Consider the following 15371-nt stretch of genomic DNA (forward strand, 5'->3'; position numbering starts at 1 on the left):
ACAGGTTTACTTTCATGAAGAAAAACAGTCACCATGCTGGCATTACACAACACAGCTCTGCCACCTTATTGCTCTTTTCTTGCGATCAGAGGGGCAACTAAAAGTGCAGTTTGACATTTAGCTGGTTTCCTTTCCTCACTCATTTTCAAGTGGATTTCTCAATACAGCTTTTCACGGGCTGCCTCTAGTTCCTGCTACCACCATCCCTGCCCTGAGCGATGGTAACAGCTTCCTGAAGGGTCTCATTTTATCCCTTCTTGTCTTTCCTCCATCCCCCACCCAGCAGCTAGAGAAAGAATCTTGGAATCCAAATCTGAACACACCACCCTCCCTTGAAACCCTTTAGGGTCTCCCACCGCTCTTAGGATCAGCCCCCCCTTCCCTCCCCACCCTGTCCCACGGGCTCTCCCTACACGAGCCCCCATCTGCCCAGCACGCAAACTTTTCTACCTATTCATAGCGCCTGCCCCACTGCTGAGTGATTAAATCAGTTGGGCAACCACTGAATAATATCTCACTCTCATACTAGCATGTAAGTTCCACGACAGGGAGTCTGTCTTGTTCACCCTATCACTGTGCTGAATAGGTTATCTGTCAACAGGATGGATGGATGCAGGAATGAAGACAAGCCTGTCCCTGGGAAGCAATTGAGATGTGGATCTTTTAGCCACCAGAGGGCAGTATTGGAGCAAAATCTGGATGAGGACCCCTGGATACAGGACTAGATGAACAGGGGTGAACTGGGGTGTGTGCTTAAGTGCCTGTAAAGCCCTCTGGCTCAGGCCTGCCTGGCTCATTGCAAGACATTAGGTCACCTCTTATTTTTGTAAATGTAACATAACATCGAACAGAGAATGGGGAGTGGGAATAATGTAACTGTGTCACAAACCTTATTATTCCCCCCCAACAGTCAGCATTTTTACATACTGGCCCCCATCTGGTGATACACAAACGAGATCACAAACCCGCCTTGAGTCCCCGGAAAGTTTTTCCAGCAGCTCAGGGAATTTTAAATACTCCTCCTGCCCTAAGTGCAGGAAATAGCTCATTGCCCCATTCCTATAACACAACCACCCTGAGGTCAGAAAGGGAATGGAAATTTTTTTTAAATGCAGATAATCTCAGGCAAAGGAAGTAAAAATAAAGGGTGGCTAAGTTGACTCTCCCATTGTAGGACTGCGGTCCTCAGGACCTGCGGCAGACAGCCATGACCACGACCTCTGCCCTGGCTGTGCCTCCCCACACGCCCACCCAGCCAAAGGGCCAGCGGTACCTCGAGCTTGGCCAGCCCCTCGCCATCGTGGAGGATGCGGAAGGAGTAGAGGTGGTCAGGGCTTGGGTCCGGCACCACCTCACAGCCCACCAGGCTGAGGGGCTGCTGGGCCACCTTGCTGCGGTTCCGGTCCTGGTAGAAGTACAGATGACTGTCCCTGACGGAGCCCCAGCGCGACTTCCACTGGCCGTTCACCAGCACGTTCAGGTAACCTGCGGGGTGGGGGCGGGGGTACGTGGCTTCAGGGCGGGTGGGTGTCTGAGGGCCGCCCTTGCCCCCGGGCCCCTGGAGAGGCTCCTCCAGATCTCAGCTCCAAGGCTTGCCATGCTTGGCCCGAGAGACTTTCTTGCCTAGTAGAGACTGTGAATTCTCCTTTGTGTTAGCTGCTAGATCCTTTGAAGGTGGGCAGCACCATGCTACTGGGTTTTGCAAAAGGCCTGTCCGGAGGGAAGTGAGTCGTGCCTTAGCCTAGACCAGGCAGAGTGTGTGTATGTGTGTGTGTGTGTGTGTGTGTGCGCGCGTGCGTGCGTATCTGTGTGCGTGCGTGTCTGTGCGCATGTGTGTGCATCTGCGTGTGCGTGCGTGTCTGTGCATGTGTATGTATGTGTGCAGGACCGAGGCTGGCACCCCCACCCCGGCCTCCTTGTCTCCCGGTTCCACACCCCTGCCCTGCAGTAGCCCTTCCCCTGCCGGCCCAGGCCACCTGGAGGAAGCCCGCCCCAGCCAGGGTGTCCTGGCCGCAGGTGCCATCCCCTCACCTCCACAGCCTTAGTTCCCTCAGCTCCCCTGACACCTTGCCATCCCCGGTCGCTGGGTCTCAGCCTGCAAAGGCCTCCTCCCCTCGGCCAGCTCCTCCACGTCCTCCCAGAGGTGGCTAGCCCTCCTGGGTCCTGCCCTCCCTGCTCTGTCGGCCTTCAGAACACTTGAGTTCTGGAACAGCGACATCCTCTGCCTCCATGTCAGCCTCGCAACTGGACACAGAGCTTGTCAAGGGCAGGAACTTGCCACGTTCGTCTCCAGCGCCTGGGTCCGTGCCCTTTGGCCTCTCCACCAGGGAGCCCTTCTTTCTCCGCCGGCACACAGGGGCTGCCAGTGCTGGGGTGCACCCATCATGTAGGCCTTTCTTGTTTTTAAATGGTTGCATGTGCTGGGTTCAGCTTCCTCCCCAACTTAGATGAATATTTACGGACCTGACACGTGTGCCAAGCACAGCCTTGTCCCTGGCTGGAAAGATCAGTAAACATGCAGTCTTCAGGCCCCTCTGCCTGCCCGACACACCGTGGGTTGACATCTCCGCGCTGCTCACCTTCCCACAGGCATTGGCTTACAAAGTGGATGCCTTCTCCATCCTAAGGGGCCAGCAGCCACTCTGAACCTTAGCCAGGAAGAACTAGGCCCATGCAACAGGGTCAAAATACACGGCCACCTTCGCACCCAGTCCAATGCTGGACACTCAGTGGGGATCGTGAATTTCTCAGGGCCACGAGACCATCACATCACAGTAGCAAAGTGGAAGAATGTGAGCCCAGGACCTAGGAACTCTGGCTCATTCAGGCAGGCGCCCCACTTGCCCATCACAATTCTCTGGACCAAAGAGAGGCGGGGAGCTCAGACACCGAGTCTTGGGAAGGAGAGTATCTGTTCTCTCTGGCCCTTCCCCAGCCACAGGGGACAGGAGCGTGCTTCCCTGCTGAGTAACCCAAAGTGACTCACTGGGACCAGGCTCCCAGGCCCAACACCGTGCCCTCTGAGGCCACAGGGGCTGGCAGAGCTGGGCCGTTACCCGGCACCCTGGCCAGAGAACCAGGAGGCTCCAAAGGTAGGGCCCTGTCTGCTGCTGCCTTCCTGTCCCTCCAGCCCACCCTGCCAGCCGCAAAACACAGAGCTGAACTGGGACTCAGGAAAAGAGCCCAGGGCTGGTACACGGGTTCCGTGAGGAGGAGGAAAAGGCCCAAAGATGGACAGTAGTGGCCTTCAGGCTCCGGGGGGTAAGTATAGCAATGAGCTTTGAGTTGGAAGCCAGGATGTTTTCTGGGCAAGGTCTCTCTCTCTGTCTCTCTCTCCTGTCATCAGTTTCCTCAAGGCTGAGTAAGGACAGCAGAGATGACCTGGAGGGCCTCCCAGCACCCACACGTTCCCTCTGTACCAGCGACATGGGCTTTTGTCATCCCCTTAACGGGGATGACTTACCAGTGCCCTCTCAGAGTCTTTGCTCCTGCCCGCGGGGTCCATCCCAGCCCGTTTAGCTCCCGCCCGGCCTTGACGGCCCAGGTCCAGGAAGCCATCCATCTCTGTTACAGAGTAAGAACGGTTCTTTCTGTCCCCGAGTCCTTGTAGCTACTAAGACGGCACAGTGTGGTTACAGGTATAAGGGCATCATCTCTGTTGAGCTGTAAGCTCTCAGGACTGTGTCCTCCACCTGCTTGGGCCCCTTTCCCTAACACCGTGCCTACCGTGCTCCATACACATTGATCAAATGAACATATAACTTTAAAGACTGTTAGGAGGACAGCCATCAATTACCCTTCACTTCCGCACACTGCAGCAAGAGGGTCTGGTCTGGTGAGGCATAAAGAGCTACCTGCCGCGAAGATCAGCAGAAACTGTGGACCGTGGGCTCACTCGCTCAAGAGGTGCTAGAGCAAACCCCCAAATCCCTGCCCTGGCCGTCTGAGCTGCCTTCCTGGAGACAGGCTGTGGCCCAGCGGGGGAGCCCACCCTCTGGCCCAGGAGGCAGCTGTTAAAATCTTACTGGATGTCTCAAGGGACCTTGCCGGAGGCTCCAGCGAGACAGATTTCTTCCTGCCCAGCCAGGTTCATTAGGTTGCTCAGTTTGAGACCAGGAGAACATTTCTTCTTGACTGTCAAGGTGAGAGAAAAAACCTTCAGCCTTGCACACAGCCTACCGATGTGCCCTCATGGAAGACGGAAAAATTAGCAGACCTGTCCCTGTCCTGTCTGCCCCTCCCTGTGCGCGCACGCACACACACGCACACACAGGTCTGTGCCCCAAACTCGATCCACAGGCCAGTCAGGTGTCTCTAGAGGCACACCAACCTCTCTTACAGAACATGTCAGCACTGGAGTATCTTTACAGACTGAATTGGCTCAGAGAGATCTGAACTAGGGTTAGCAAACAAGAGATGAAAGAATATTCTACCTTCAGCAATTCATGAAACGTAACTTCAGTTTGGTCCTCTCTCCCTTTTTCCGGGATCTATCAGCTGTATATTTCTAAGCAGTTTAGGAGCTGCAGGCATGCTGGAATGAGCTGTTAAAACTCGGTAGGGTTGAGCCAGACAGCCGAGCCTCACAGCCCGGGACACCACCCCTCCCAACCCTAGGCCGAGAGCCAGAGCATTTGTACCATCTTTGGTCTCCGGGACCTCAGGGTGGCCATCTATTGAGCTTCCATACTCCAAGGCTGACAGGTACTTCTCAGTTATATCTGGCTGTGGAAGAGAGAGAGACAAGTGGGTGATCTTGTCTGGGAATGGTTACCTGGGAGACCACAATTTAAGGGAAAATAATAGATGACTCTTGGGTGTAGGCTAGGGGTCACCTTGGAGTCCAAGTCACCATGGGACATGGCCAGGCTTCCCTGGGGCTCCCTAAAAGACCTGTCTTTGCCTTCCCTCTGAGGTTCCCCACCCCATCCCAGAGCATCATTCCCTTCTTCAGGCCACCACATATCCTTGGTCATGAGTTCTCAAGATGACTGCTCCACTTGTTGTGACAGTGGCTCCGCAGTGAGTGGGCAGGGCAGGTAGCCAGCCCCAGGGCGCATGAGAGTCAGCATCGCAACTGAAGCTGTCAGGCTGGGACCCACCCATACCAGGACGCCTTTTGAGAACTGACTGTACTACCAACACAGCAGGCTTTGGAGGAGGGCTGGCTTGTCCTCAACAGGGTCAGACCACGATTCGAATCCCACCTGGAGCATTCTCTAGTGCGGCAGGGCCTCTCTGAGGCCCACCCTGCATGTGTATAAAATAGGGATAACACCCCTGTCTGCATTCTCAGGGCTGTTGGGGAACTAGAGACAGTCTCTAGAGTAGACACTCAGAAGATTCCAATCAGGCTTCTTCTAGAACCACTGACTCCAGACCTCTGGAAAACAAGCCCAGCGACTCCCAACCAACAAGGCCTTCGCTGAGGACCAAGGACTGCTGGATCTGGCCAGGGAATCTGTGCTGGGTCTTCAGGGAGAGGTCTCATTTCTCACCCCAATGTGAAGGGAATCTCCAAGTTTACTCTGACTTTCGTTTTCTTGTCAGTGACCCAGGAATGAATAAGAACGAAAACGTCAGCCCCTCTTCCATCACTCTAGAAGGCTGTGGGTGTTCCTCCGTGGGGGTGGCCGGTGCCTTCCCAAAGAGCAGAGGGCCTCCTCCCTGCTCAAGGCCTCTGCCTACCCTCTGCCTTCCTCCCTGCCGGGGGAGGGGACCCCAAGATGAGCCACAGGGACCCTCTGTGCACAGCAGGGTTGCGGGCACCTACCTGGGGACATGGAATGTGACCCCGCAGTGACAGCCCTCCCCTCGGCCACCACCCGGCCCAACTTTCTCAACTTTGACCCATGCAAATCAGCAGTAGGGCCCTTTGGTTGGGGTCCACACCCAGACGGTTGCCCCTGAAGATCTACTGGGGACTAAGTGGGAAGGAAGAGCCTCGAAAAATAAATGTCCCTGCCCAAGAACGGAGGCAAAGTGACTTTTGTCCCAATAAACCTTTCCCCAAGCAAGAAAGTACTGTAGGCTTCTATCATTCTCATTAGTTTCCCTGCCAAGCTGAAGCTACTGCCCTTAGCCAAGCACTGTACATTTCTTATCAACTGGGCTGAAGTGTAAGAGCAAAGCTCCCCATCTTAACACCACCTTGAATTTATAGAGACAAAAATGGAATTGAACTCTCTTTCAGGCAGGGTAGAGGCTTACTTTCGGACAATTCAGGCGTTGGTCATCTGGGGTATACTGGCTTCCCTCACAATCTCCTTCAGAAGGCAGGCCACTCACCTCCTGGATGACCTGAAGGAAGAGGAAGACCCTTCAGGCCTACACCCATGGCCAGACCAAAGCTGGAGCCCACCTAGCCACGTGTGGCCTCGGGACCCAGCCGGGGAGGGGGCGTGTCCCTGAGGCCCTGCCTCCTGCAGGCCCCCGGGTGTTTGGTGGCGTGCCAGGTAAGCAGGGTGGGGAGGCAGGGGGCAGGGTTGGCAGCAAAGCCCAAACGGTGAGGGCAGCCAGCCCTCAGCTCCTTGAGCCCCCTCTCACCCCATCCTGGGCAAGGGACGGCTGTTCACTGCGGGGGTAAAAACCCACCTTTGCCAGATGGCTCTCTGGCTCCTGGGGGCCGTGGGGCTCTCTGCGGAGGGTCTGCGTGCTACCTGGGACTCCAGCCTGGACGCTGCCTTGGTCCAGGCCAGGCTCCCAGACATGCCTGTCACAGTCCACCCCAGCTCCCCCGGGAAGGAGCCTTTGAACTGTCTGGCGATGCCTCACTGGAGGCCAGGAGGCAAGTGGATTTCAACTAGAGCCCAAGTCCAGGTGGCTGAGAAGGTCGCAGACCTAGCCCTGCAATCCATTTCCCTAAGACGGATCACCACCACCGCCGGTGCGGCAAGCCCTGCGAACTTGAGGGATCATAGACGCTTTACCCCCGACCACAGCCACCCCTTTGAAAAGGCTGGGGAGCCAGAACTGCAAGCTGAGCCCCTGGGAGCCCCAGAGCAGAGCAGGCCCACTCCCCCCGCAGCCTGGCGCCTCCCTCACCCTGAGCCACTGCTAGGCTTGGTCCCTGCTCTGCAGGCCCAGCACGATCACGTCGGCGTTCATCGGTGTGATCTTCAGCTTGTGCTCCTTCTTCCGCACTAGCTGCCCAGCAGGTTCACGTCCAGCTGAGGACTGTGGTCCTTGAAGGACTTGTAACACTGGAAGAAGGGAGAGGTGAGACGCCGCTTGGCCAGGCTCTGCAGAGGAGGGGGCTGCTGGGCAGGGCAGGACCCCCTGAGGGGTGGGCTCTGCATGACAGACCCAAAGGCCGGACACCCCTGGGCAAGTGCGGAACTGTCACCTCCAACAGTGGCAACGCATGTTCTCGGCGTCAGAGTGACCAGGCAGCTGTCTCTGTCTCCCTCAAGCCTCCTCCTCCCACTTGCTAGAGATGCCCCAGCCCTGCTTGTCCAAGCTGCTCTAATCCCACAGCAGACCACGCAGGCTCCTAAAATGTGTCCCCTGCAGGCAACTCCCACCTCTCCAGGGTGGAAGGCACTTTTCCCAGTTCTCTGCTTCTGTTCCTTGCTCGGCTTCCCCAGTAAGGGGTCCAAAGGGGATGAAGGCCAAGTTTATCATCCGATTCGTTAGGAGATGATGTGTTAGCAGAGAAAGGAAGCGACTCTCTTCCCTACCAGAGAAAATGCATTACCCCTCTGTTTCTCACTTGTAAAATGGAGGTTCTTTACAGGGCTGCTTAACAGGATTACCTGAAAAACACCTGCACACAGCAGGGTGGGTTGTAACCAGTGAAGAAGGGGTGTTTCTAATGACTCCACGGAACTTCACATTGGGACATAAAACCAAATTTTAATTTAAAGTAACAAGAAATGGGGCTGTGGTCAGAGTACTATCTTCTGATTCCCTTATGGGTCTCCTCTTATAATCAGTCATTCAGAATATTCCAACTTTTGAGAAGATACCAGTGGTTCTCATGCTGCACGTGAAAGCAGAAGCCACAACGGGGGCTGGGCGGGTAGCCCTGACTGGGCAGCAGGCTCCACCCCAAAAGGACTGTAAGGAAGAAGGGGCCCGCAGACCAGGGGACAGAAAGATCCCCGGAGAAAATATCTGTGGGATGCGATCGGGGGGGAGGGGAGGGGGCGGTCATCACAGACCCCTTTGAAAGCCTGCTGAAAGTACTAGCCCTTTCTACTTAAGAGAAAGCACGTTCACCCACGCACACAAAGCTCTGCATGTGATTTCCGGCTGGGGAGAAGTAGAAACCCCCTGAGGTAACAGGCTCTAAGCACCTGGCATCAGGGACCACCCGCACCTCCACTCCGGGGAGAGGAGGACACTCACCAGGACCCTGGTGTCCTTGATCACACAGAGCTGCTTGGCCCACTGGCCCAGCCACTTCTTGCGCCACAGGAAAGCACAGATGCGGGCTTCGCCCATCAGCTTGATGCTGGCCCCGGGCGAGGGCCGACTTGCCCTTGCTGCTTTTGTCCTCGTCATAAGACTCGTACGAGCTGCTCATGGCCTCTCCGTCCTCTGCAAGGAAGAGCCCTCTGTCACAGCTCCAGCGGGCAGGGGATGCTCCGAAACAGGCTCTGCTCCTTCAGGAGGGAGGGAAGCAGGCAGGAGCGGCTAGTGGTCCCCAGGCCACCCCGCCCCCTCTGTGCCCTTGGACCGGCCCACAGTCACCAACCATACACCCAGGCAGACTTTCTGGCCCCCAAACCCCTGAGCAAAGCGCCTCGGATGCTGCCTCCGGCCACAGACATAGGTGACGTAAAACCAGGAGTCTCCCTCTTCCTCCTCAAATCCTGTCGCCTCAGACCCCATGGAAACCTCTGACCAGAGCACGGCCCTCAGACGTCTGCTCTTGAGAGGTCCAGTGCCCCTGCTTGGGGCCTCCATTTCCTCCGCTGAAGGATGAAGCAGTGGGGTGAGATCACTTCTAAGGGCCCAGGAGGAGAGGGTCGCCATCTGAGCCCAAAGCTGGGCAAGCCTCCAGCAGCGGCCCACTGGGCCTGCCCTGTCCCTGGTTCTGTCCTGGGAGCAGCAGGAAGCTGTGGCTCCTTGGAAGTAAAAGATGAAACACAGCACAGCAGGAGCTGGCTCTCCAGGGAAGGCGGCCACCTCGTACTCCTAAAGGCTCCCCTCATGATCGCACACCTTCTGGAAAATCGGCTCATCTCCCACAGGCTCTGTTCTCTTTCCCTCCCCACAGAACACCTCCCATCACGGACTTATTCTGTTTAAAAGAATCCCCAAACGCACCAAATTGCACACGATCCTGTGCCCACTCCACATGCCTTGGTGTCTGCCTCCACCACCCTGCAAGAATTTCTCTTGCCCAGGCCTCACTGCCCTATTCAAGGCCAACAAAAACTAGTTGCAAAAAAAAATCAGTCAGTCAAATCTCGAAATGCAGGACACGGAGAAAGGAGAGCCTCAGGATCCAGGTCCAACCCCTGGCTCAGCACAGGAATCCTGTCTGTTGTAACCGTGCCCCAGCCTCTGCTTGAATGCCCCCATGGATGGGGAGCTCATAACCCCCCGATTGCTGGACAATTGCTTCCATTACTGGGCAGCTCTAACAGAAAGTCACATCTACTTCCCTGTGACTTCTACAGACACGTTCTGTCCCCTTGAGTCAGAACTAGATAGCCATCTCACAGATCTCCAAGGAACTACCCACTGTAATGAAGTGAAAGCTGAAGGAACACAGTGCAGATGTATTGAGGTTGATTGCTTGTAATCATATCTAATCTAACTTCATTTCATTTGTCACTTTAATATAATATGGCTAGTGTTTTTCTTCAATAAGTATTAAGGGTGATGAGGAAGGAACAGTAGATTATGTGATTAAATTAAAACTGTTTAATCTAACATTTAATGATCCTTATCATTTAAAAAATTCCAACTGCTGTGTTTATCTTCTTCAAATTTGACTAGTCCATACAAGAATTAGGAAAGGAGCCTCTTTATCTCTGAATTAGAAGGGACGCCAAGAAGAATCCAAACAAACAGGCCTTGCTAAGATGATCCCCCATTTGCTACAATTACCTTATTTTCCTTAATCTATCATATTCCTCCATGACTGTCCACTCTTCATCACACCTAGCATAAGATACACAAGTCTAACCATTTGCTCATGAAGGATCCCATGTCACATAAAACTTATACCAAATAAATGTGTATGCCTTTCTTCTGTTAATCTGTTTTTATCAGTTTCATTTTCAGACCTAGCCAGGGACCCTAAGAAGGTTGAAAAAGTACTTTTTCCTTTCTTATGATACATAACATGGACCATTTTGTAGATGACCATTTTATGTCTATGGCCATTACAGAGAAATTGGCCAATCCCACACATAAATCATAAGCTACCACATACTCTTTCCTTAGCTAACTTACTGAATTCAACATGAGGTTTGTTGAGGACCATAACAAAGCATCCATGAATACATCTTAAGCACACTCTTACCATTTTAAAATGATTCCACTATTTTTCAACTTTTATGAGTACAGGATTCTATAAAATTTCTTTCATGATTTGTTATGGGTGGAAATGTGCCAGGGACTCCAAATTTACTATGATTAACATTCAAAATACCTTAAACAAAAGCATTAATAGGAGAACATATAATAATACACGTCAATATGAGATTCTTGTGAAAGACCGTATTTCGGTAACATTCGACCTGGGGCGTAAAGTATCAAACACATAAGGAAAGAAATTTCTCAGGTACATTCAAGTATACCAGGAGCAAGTTGTTTTCCAACATACGTAATTGTCTTAATAATAAATTATCCCTAGTTAAGCATGAGATAAATAACTAGAGAACCTCTTTGGAGCAAAATGTAGTTCTCATTACTACACATACCAAGGAAGCAAAAACTTTTTTTTTCTTCTTTTTGTGGTACACGGGCCTCTTACTGCTATGGCCTCTCCCGTTGCGGACCACAGGCTCCGGACGCGCAGGCTCAGCGGCCATGGCTCACGGGCCCAGCCGCTCCGCGGCACATGGGATCTTCCCGGACTGGGGCACGAACCCGTGTCCCCTGCATCAGCAGGCGGATTCTCAACCACTGCACCACCAGGGAAGCCCTATCATTTTTAATATTGAGGAAAAGAACTTTAAGCCTAGACTTTTTACCTAGCTAAATTGTTATTCAAATGTGAAGGAATGATAAAAATATTCTTTGGGATACTAGGCCTTACAAGGTCTGCTACGCAAGAACCCACATTGAAATATTTAGCCGTTGCTTTTATGTTTCCTTTTTTTTTTTTTTTTTTTTTGCGGTATGCGGGCCTGTCACTGCTGTGGCCTCTCCCGTTGCAGACCACAGGCTCCAGACGCACAGGCTTAGCAGCCATAGCTCATGGGCCCAGCCACTCTGCAGCATGTGGGATCCTCCCGGACCGGAGCACGAACCCGTGTCCCCTGCATCGGCAGGCGGACCCTCAACCACTGCGCCACCAGGGAAGACCCACAAACTTTTTTGGCTGTGATGGAAGTGTTCATTATTCTGAGTGTGGTGATCATCTCTCAGGTGGACATATGTCAACAGCTATCAAAGTGTACACTGTAAGCAGGGCAGTTTATCTTCTGCCTATTATACTCCTATTAATAAAGCTCAGAAGGAACATACCTGTGTGTCTAGGGCAAAGTAACCAAGGAGAAAAGAGGCTGAGTGATCAGGGCAAAGAGTAGCCTGATCTTGTTCATCGCTGGCCATGCTTGGTAAATATTTTCATTCTAATTTCAACGGGAAATTATTGGAGAGCATCAGGCAGGGGCCTGATATGATTTGAAGGGTGGAAGGCACTAGAATCACAGATGTGTGAAATTGGAAGAGACAGTAAGTCTAGGTGCTCTTAAGAGAGGTCCATAGGTTTCCTTAAACTTCCTGAAGTAGCTGCTAATTTGTGTATGTATGTACAGATATGCATTTAAAAAAAATTAATTTCCATAGTATTCATCAGCTTCTCGAAAAGGTCCTTGACCATAAAAATGTAGGAACTTTTCATTGACTTACCCAGAAATTAGTTAGAGATAATAAAACCTAGAGAAGTACAAGGATGTGTTCAAAATCAGAGGTGGCAGGTTGATGAGGTCATATGGGGATTATGATGCTGACTACCCTCTCTGGTCCCCTCATCTCGCCCTGCCGCAACTGCTGATGCACAGAACATAGTCGTCATAAAAAGCTGGCATACAGCACACGAAGCCAATGTCTGCTGAACCCTGACCCGCTCACCCACACCAACAGGAGAGCGTGCCAATGGCACGGTCCATAAGAGGTGATCAGCCAGCACAACTACTGGAAACAGTCCCTTATGACTCCCCCATGGAACCTGTATAACTTTCTAAATCACCTATGGGTGTATTACTGTTAAAATCACAAAAGAACAATACATCATAAACAATAATCAGCTACTCCTCTTTCAATATTACTGAGCCTGCCCTGTGCTGTAGACCAGAAGGATACTACAGAATCGGCATTTGACAGCTCTAGTTTTCCTCCTGTAAAGAAACGACAAACGAGTGTATGCTGGATCCTTCCCAGTAGAGATTTCAATAAGGTATAAAAAAAACTTCTTAAACTAGGAGGCGCTATATAGCAAGGTACATTTCACATGAGAAGTTTCCCATCATCCTTCTCAGAGATTCCAGTGTAGGATGACAGAAGTCCTTTTCTCAGCAATCCAGGGGACAAACAGGATCCCCTGAAATTCTTTCCTAGCTCTAGGGTTGATGAAAACGTCGGGCTATTTCTTATAGCTTTAAAAGGTCCCAGGTAACCGAAATAACCCTGCCTTTGCTCAGTCTTGAGCATGAAGAACGTGCACTCTCCTGATCATCACGGTGAACAATCACAGCGGCTGAGTATACCTGGACGCGGTGCTAGCCAGACAGTAACGAGAGGAAATGCGGTGAGAGACCTGCCTTGAGAGGGGAGCCTATTGTACAGAAGGGGGAAACAGGATCAAAGCACAACTGAGGGCTGTACTGCGTACCTATCAGAAGTGTGAAGTCAGTGTCTGATCTTCGTCTGTGCTTGAACTCTGGGTCCACACCAAGGCAGTGCACGAGCCCTCGATCGAGCCCTTTGATCTCCTTACCAAACTGTGACCTGAAAAGGAAAGAAAGTTTTGTTGAATACCTTGGCCACAGATACAGATTAATTTCCCTAAGTAAGAATTCAGCATGAAAAAAGTAAAAAACAAAAGAACAAAACAAAACAAAAACACAGCAGCCTCTTCCTAGTTCTGCCAAAGAAACCCGGGTATCCAGCCACTGCCTACCCTTAGGAGAAATAAGCCTACAGCTACACATGGTCTGGACTTTATACTGCAAACCCACTGGGATGTAATCCACTCTGACCATTTGGCCACTTCATATGGTAATTTGCTGGCATTGAGGCTTGTGGTCAGAGATACTGATCAGATGCCTTTCTGCTTCCCTAACCTACTGTCCCTGAGGTCAGTGAAATAAATAAACTGTCAGCCCTACATCCACAGATACAGAAATGTTCTCCCACTTGCAACTGATTGATTTCCACGAGGGACGAGCGTCCTGGCCCAAGGGGCAAATGACAGTTTGGGTTTTGTTCAGCACTGTCAGTCACGTAGCTATAAACAACTTACAGAAGTGGACCGAGCCACTTCAGTAAGATGCTCTGTAGGGACCAATCTCTACACATATTCCAAAAAGATCCATTTTATAGGAGCACACACTCAGTGTGCATGGCTAGAACCTCGATTTATTCAAAGTGGCTAAGGTCTTCAACCACATCCTCATCAAGGTAATTGTGGCCCTAACCCTGACCAATGCCAAACGGACAAAATTCACCACAGCGCCTCCTGCTTCAGAACTGGAGGGTCAATGACTATTTGTAAGCGTCTAAATGAATTAACCGCATAACATTAGTAAGAGGCACACAGGATATGATCCTCAGAGCATCATCCCCCAGATCTCCACAGGGTCCCCCCCCACCCCACCCCGTCTCTTCCTTCAGGTCTTTATGTCCCCTTCTCAGTGAGGCCTTCTCCATACAACCTACCTGCAGGTGCAGATCCCTCCCCCGGACCTATTCCCCTTCCCTGCCTTCCTGTGCCGCACAGCACACGTCATTATAATACACGTGGGGCTTACTGAGCTTACCTTTCAGTCTCCCCCACTAGAATGTGAGTCCCATTGTGAGCAAGGACTTTAGGTCTCTTTCGTGTGTGTATTTCCAGCACGAAGAACAGTAGTATCTGGCACATAGTAGGTGCTCAGCAAATGATGAAGGTCACCTTTGGCCACCAGCCCTAATGTTCATGCCATTCCCAGAGCTGACCCTGTTACCTGTACAGTGCACGTCTTTCAGAATCTCCTCCCCGTATTTACATTCTCACACCAGAGATCATTATACCCTACGCTTTAATGAAGTGGTTGAATAAATTCTACAGTACTTCAAACAAAAACCACCTGTTTCCAGTCCTAACTGGAGACACAACCAATTACAGCTCTGTAAATGCAACCAGAATCAACTCGTATAGGTTGGTGTTTTCACCCATATGACTCAATAACATACTCAGAACACGATTACTTTATCAGTTTCGGCTGGCATAGTTTTTCTTGTCATTCTCATATACGCTCTTCATAGATAATTTTAAGCAAGACAGATGGAACATAACAACTCCACTTACCCACTATAGGGGAGGAAAAAACTTCTACACTTCTAAGTTCTACACTTGGCCTAAGAAAGTCAAATCAGATTAAGAGGAGGAAAAAAAAAAACAATTTTAACTACTTACATAGGAATGGGAATTTCACAGAAGTTATCTCCGGAAGTGTAGCTCTAAATGGAAATTTTCTTTATAAATGTAAACGTCCTTTAGAAGAGGTAAAGAGTTTCTCCTGCCTCTGTTGGGATTTGGTTGCTTAGCTCAAAAGAATCCACATGCCAAAATGGCATATTTTGGGGTGACATATTCTGAACCCCTTCACCACCCACCAGTTTCAAAAATAACCACTTTCTAATCGTTTTTGCTTTTTTGCTACAGTATTTCAAACATACTGACTTCACCCATAAATCTTAAGTTATACACTCCATATGATCTAATGTATCATACACTGTAACAGATAAGGTCTTAAAAATGCCCCAAATACACCATCACTGCATTGAACAAAGGGTACAGTTATTCCCTAATGCCCCATGAAAACATCCATGTCCCATTTAACTGTATTATACCCACCTTCGTAGGTATGAAATGCTATCTCCTTGTGATTTGAATTTCTATTTCCATAATGACTAATGATGTTGTGCATCTTTTCTTGTACTTACTGGCCATTTTCATAGAGAGAGTGATGAGGTCAGGCATA

At 50.9% G+C, this 15371-nt stretch overlaps 1 protein-coding gene across 1 annotated transcript in view; it reads right to left on the reverse strand.

Moving 5' to 3' along the window:
- The window catches only part of LOC131748045 (actin filament-associated protein 1-like 2), a 63763-nt gene that overhangs the window by 7923 nt on the left and 40469 nt on the right, over positions 1 to 15371 (reverse strand). Inside the window, 10 exon segments of the mRNA XM_067023154.1 lie at positions 1274 to 1485; positions 4026 to 4083; positions 4085 to 4134; positions 4641 to 4725; positions 6211 to 6300; positions 7045 to 7145; positions 7148 to 7202; positions 8350 to 8473; positions 8475 to 8541; positions 13019 to 13134. Of these exon segments, the coding sequence (XP_066879255.1) occupies positions 1274 to 1485; positions 4026 to 4083; positions 4085 to 4134; positions 4641 to 4725; positions 6211 to 6300; positions 7045 to 7145; positions 7148 to 7202; positions 8350 to 8473; positions 8475 to 8541; positions 13019 to 13134 (958 nt within the window).

The sequence above is a fragment of the Kogia breviceps genome, chromosome X (assembly GCF_026419965.1).
Source record: "Kogia breviceps isolate mKogBre1 chromosome X, mKogBre1 haplotype 1, whole genome shotgun sequence".
NCBI lineage: Eukaryota > Metazoa > Chordata > Mammalia > Artiodactyla > Physeteridae > Kogia > Kogia breviceps.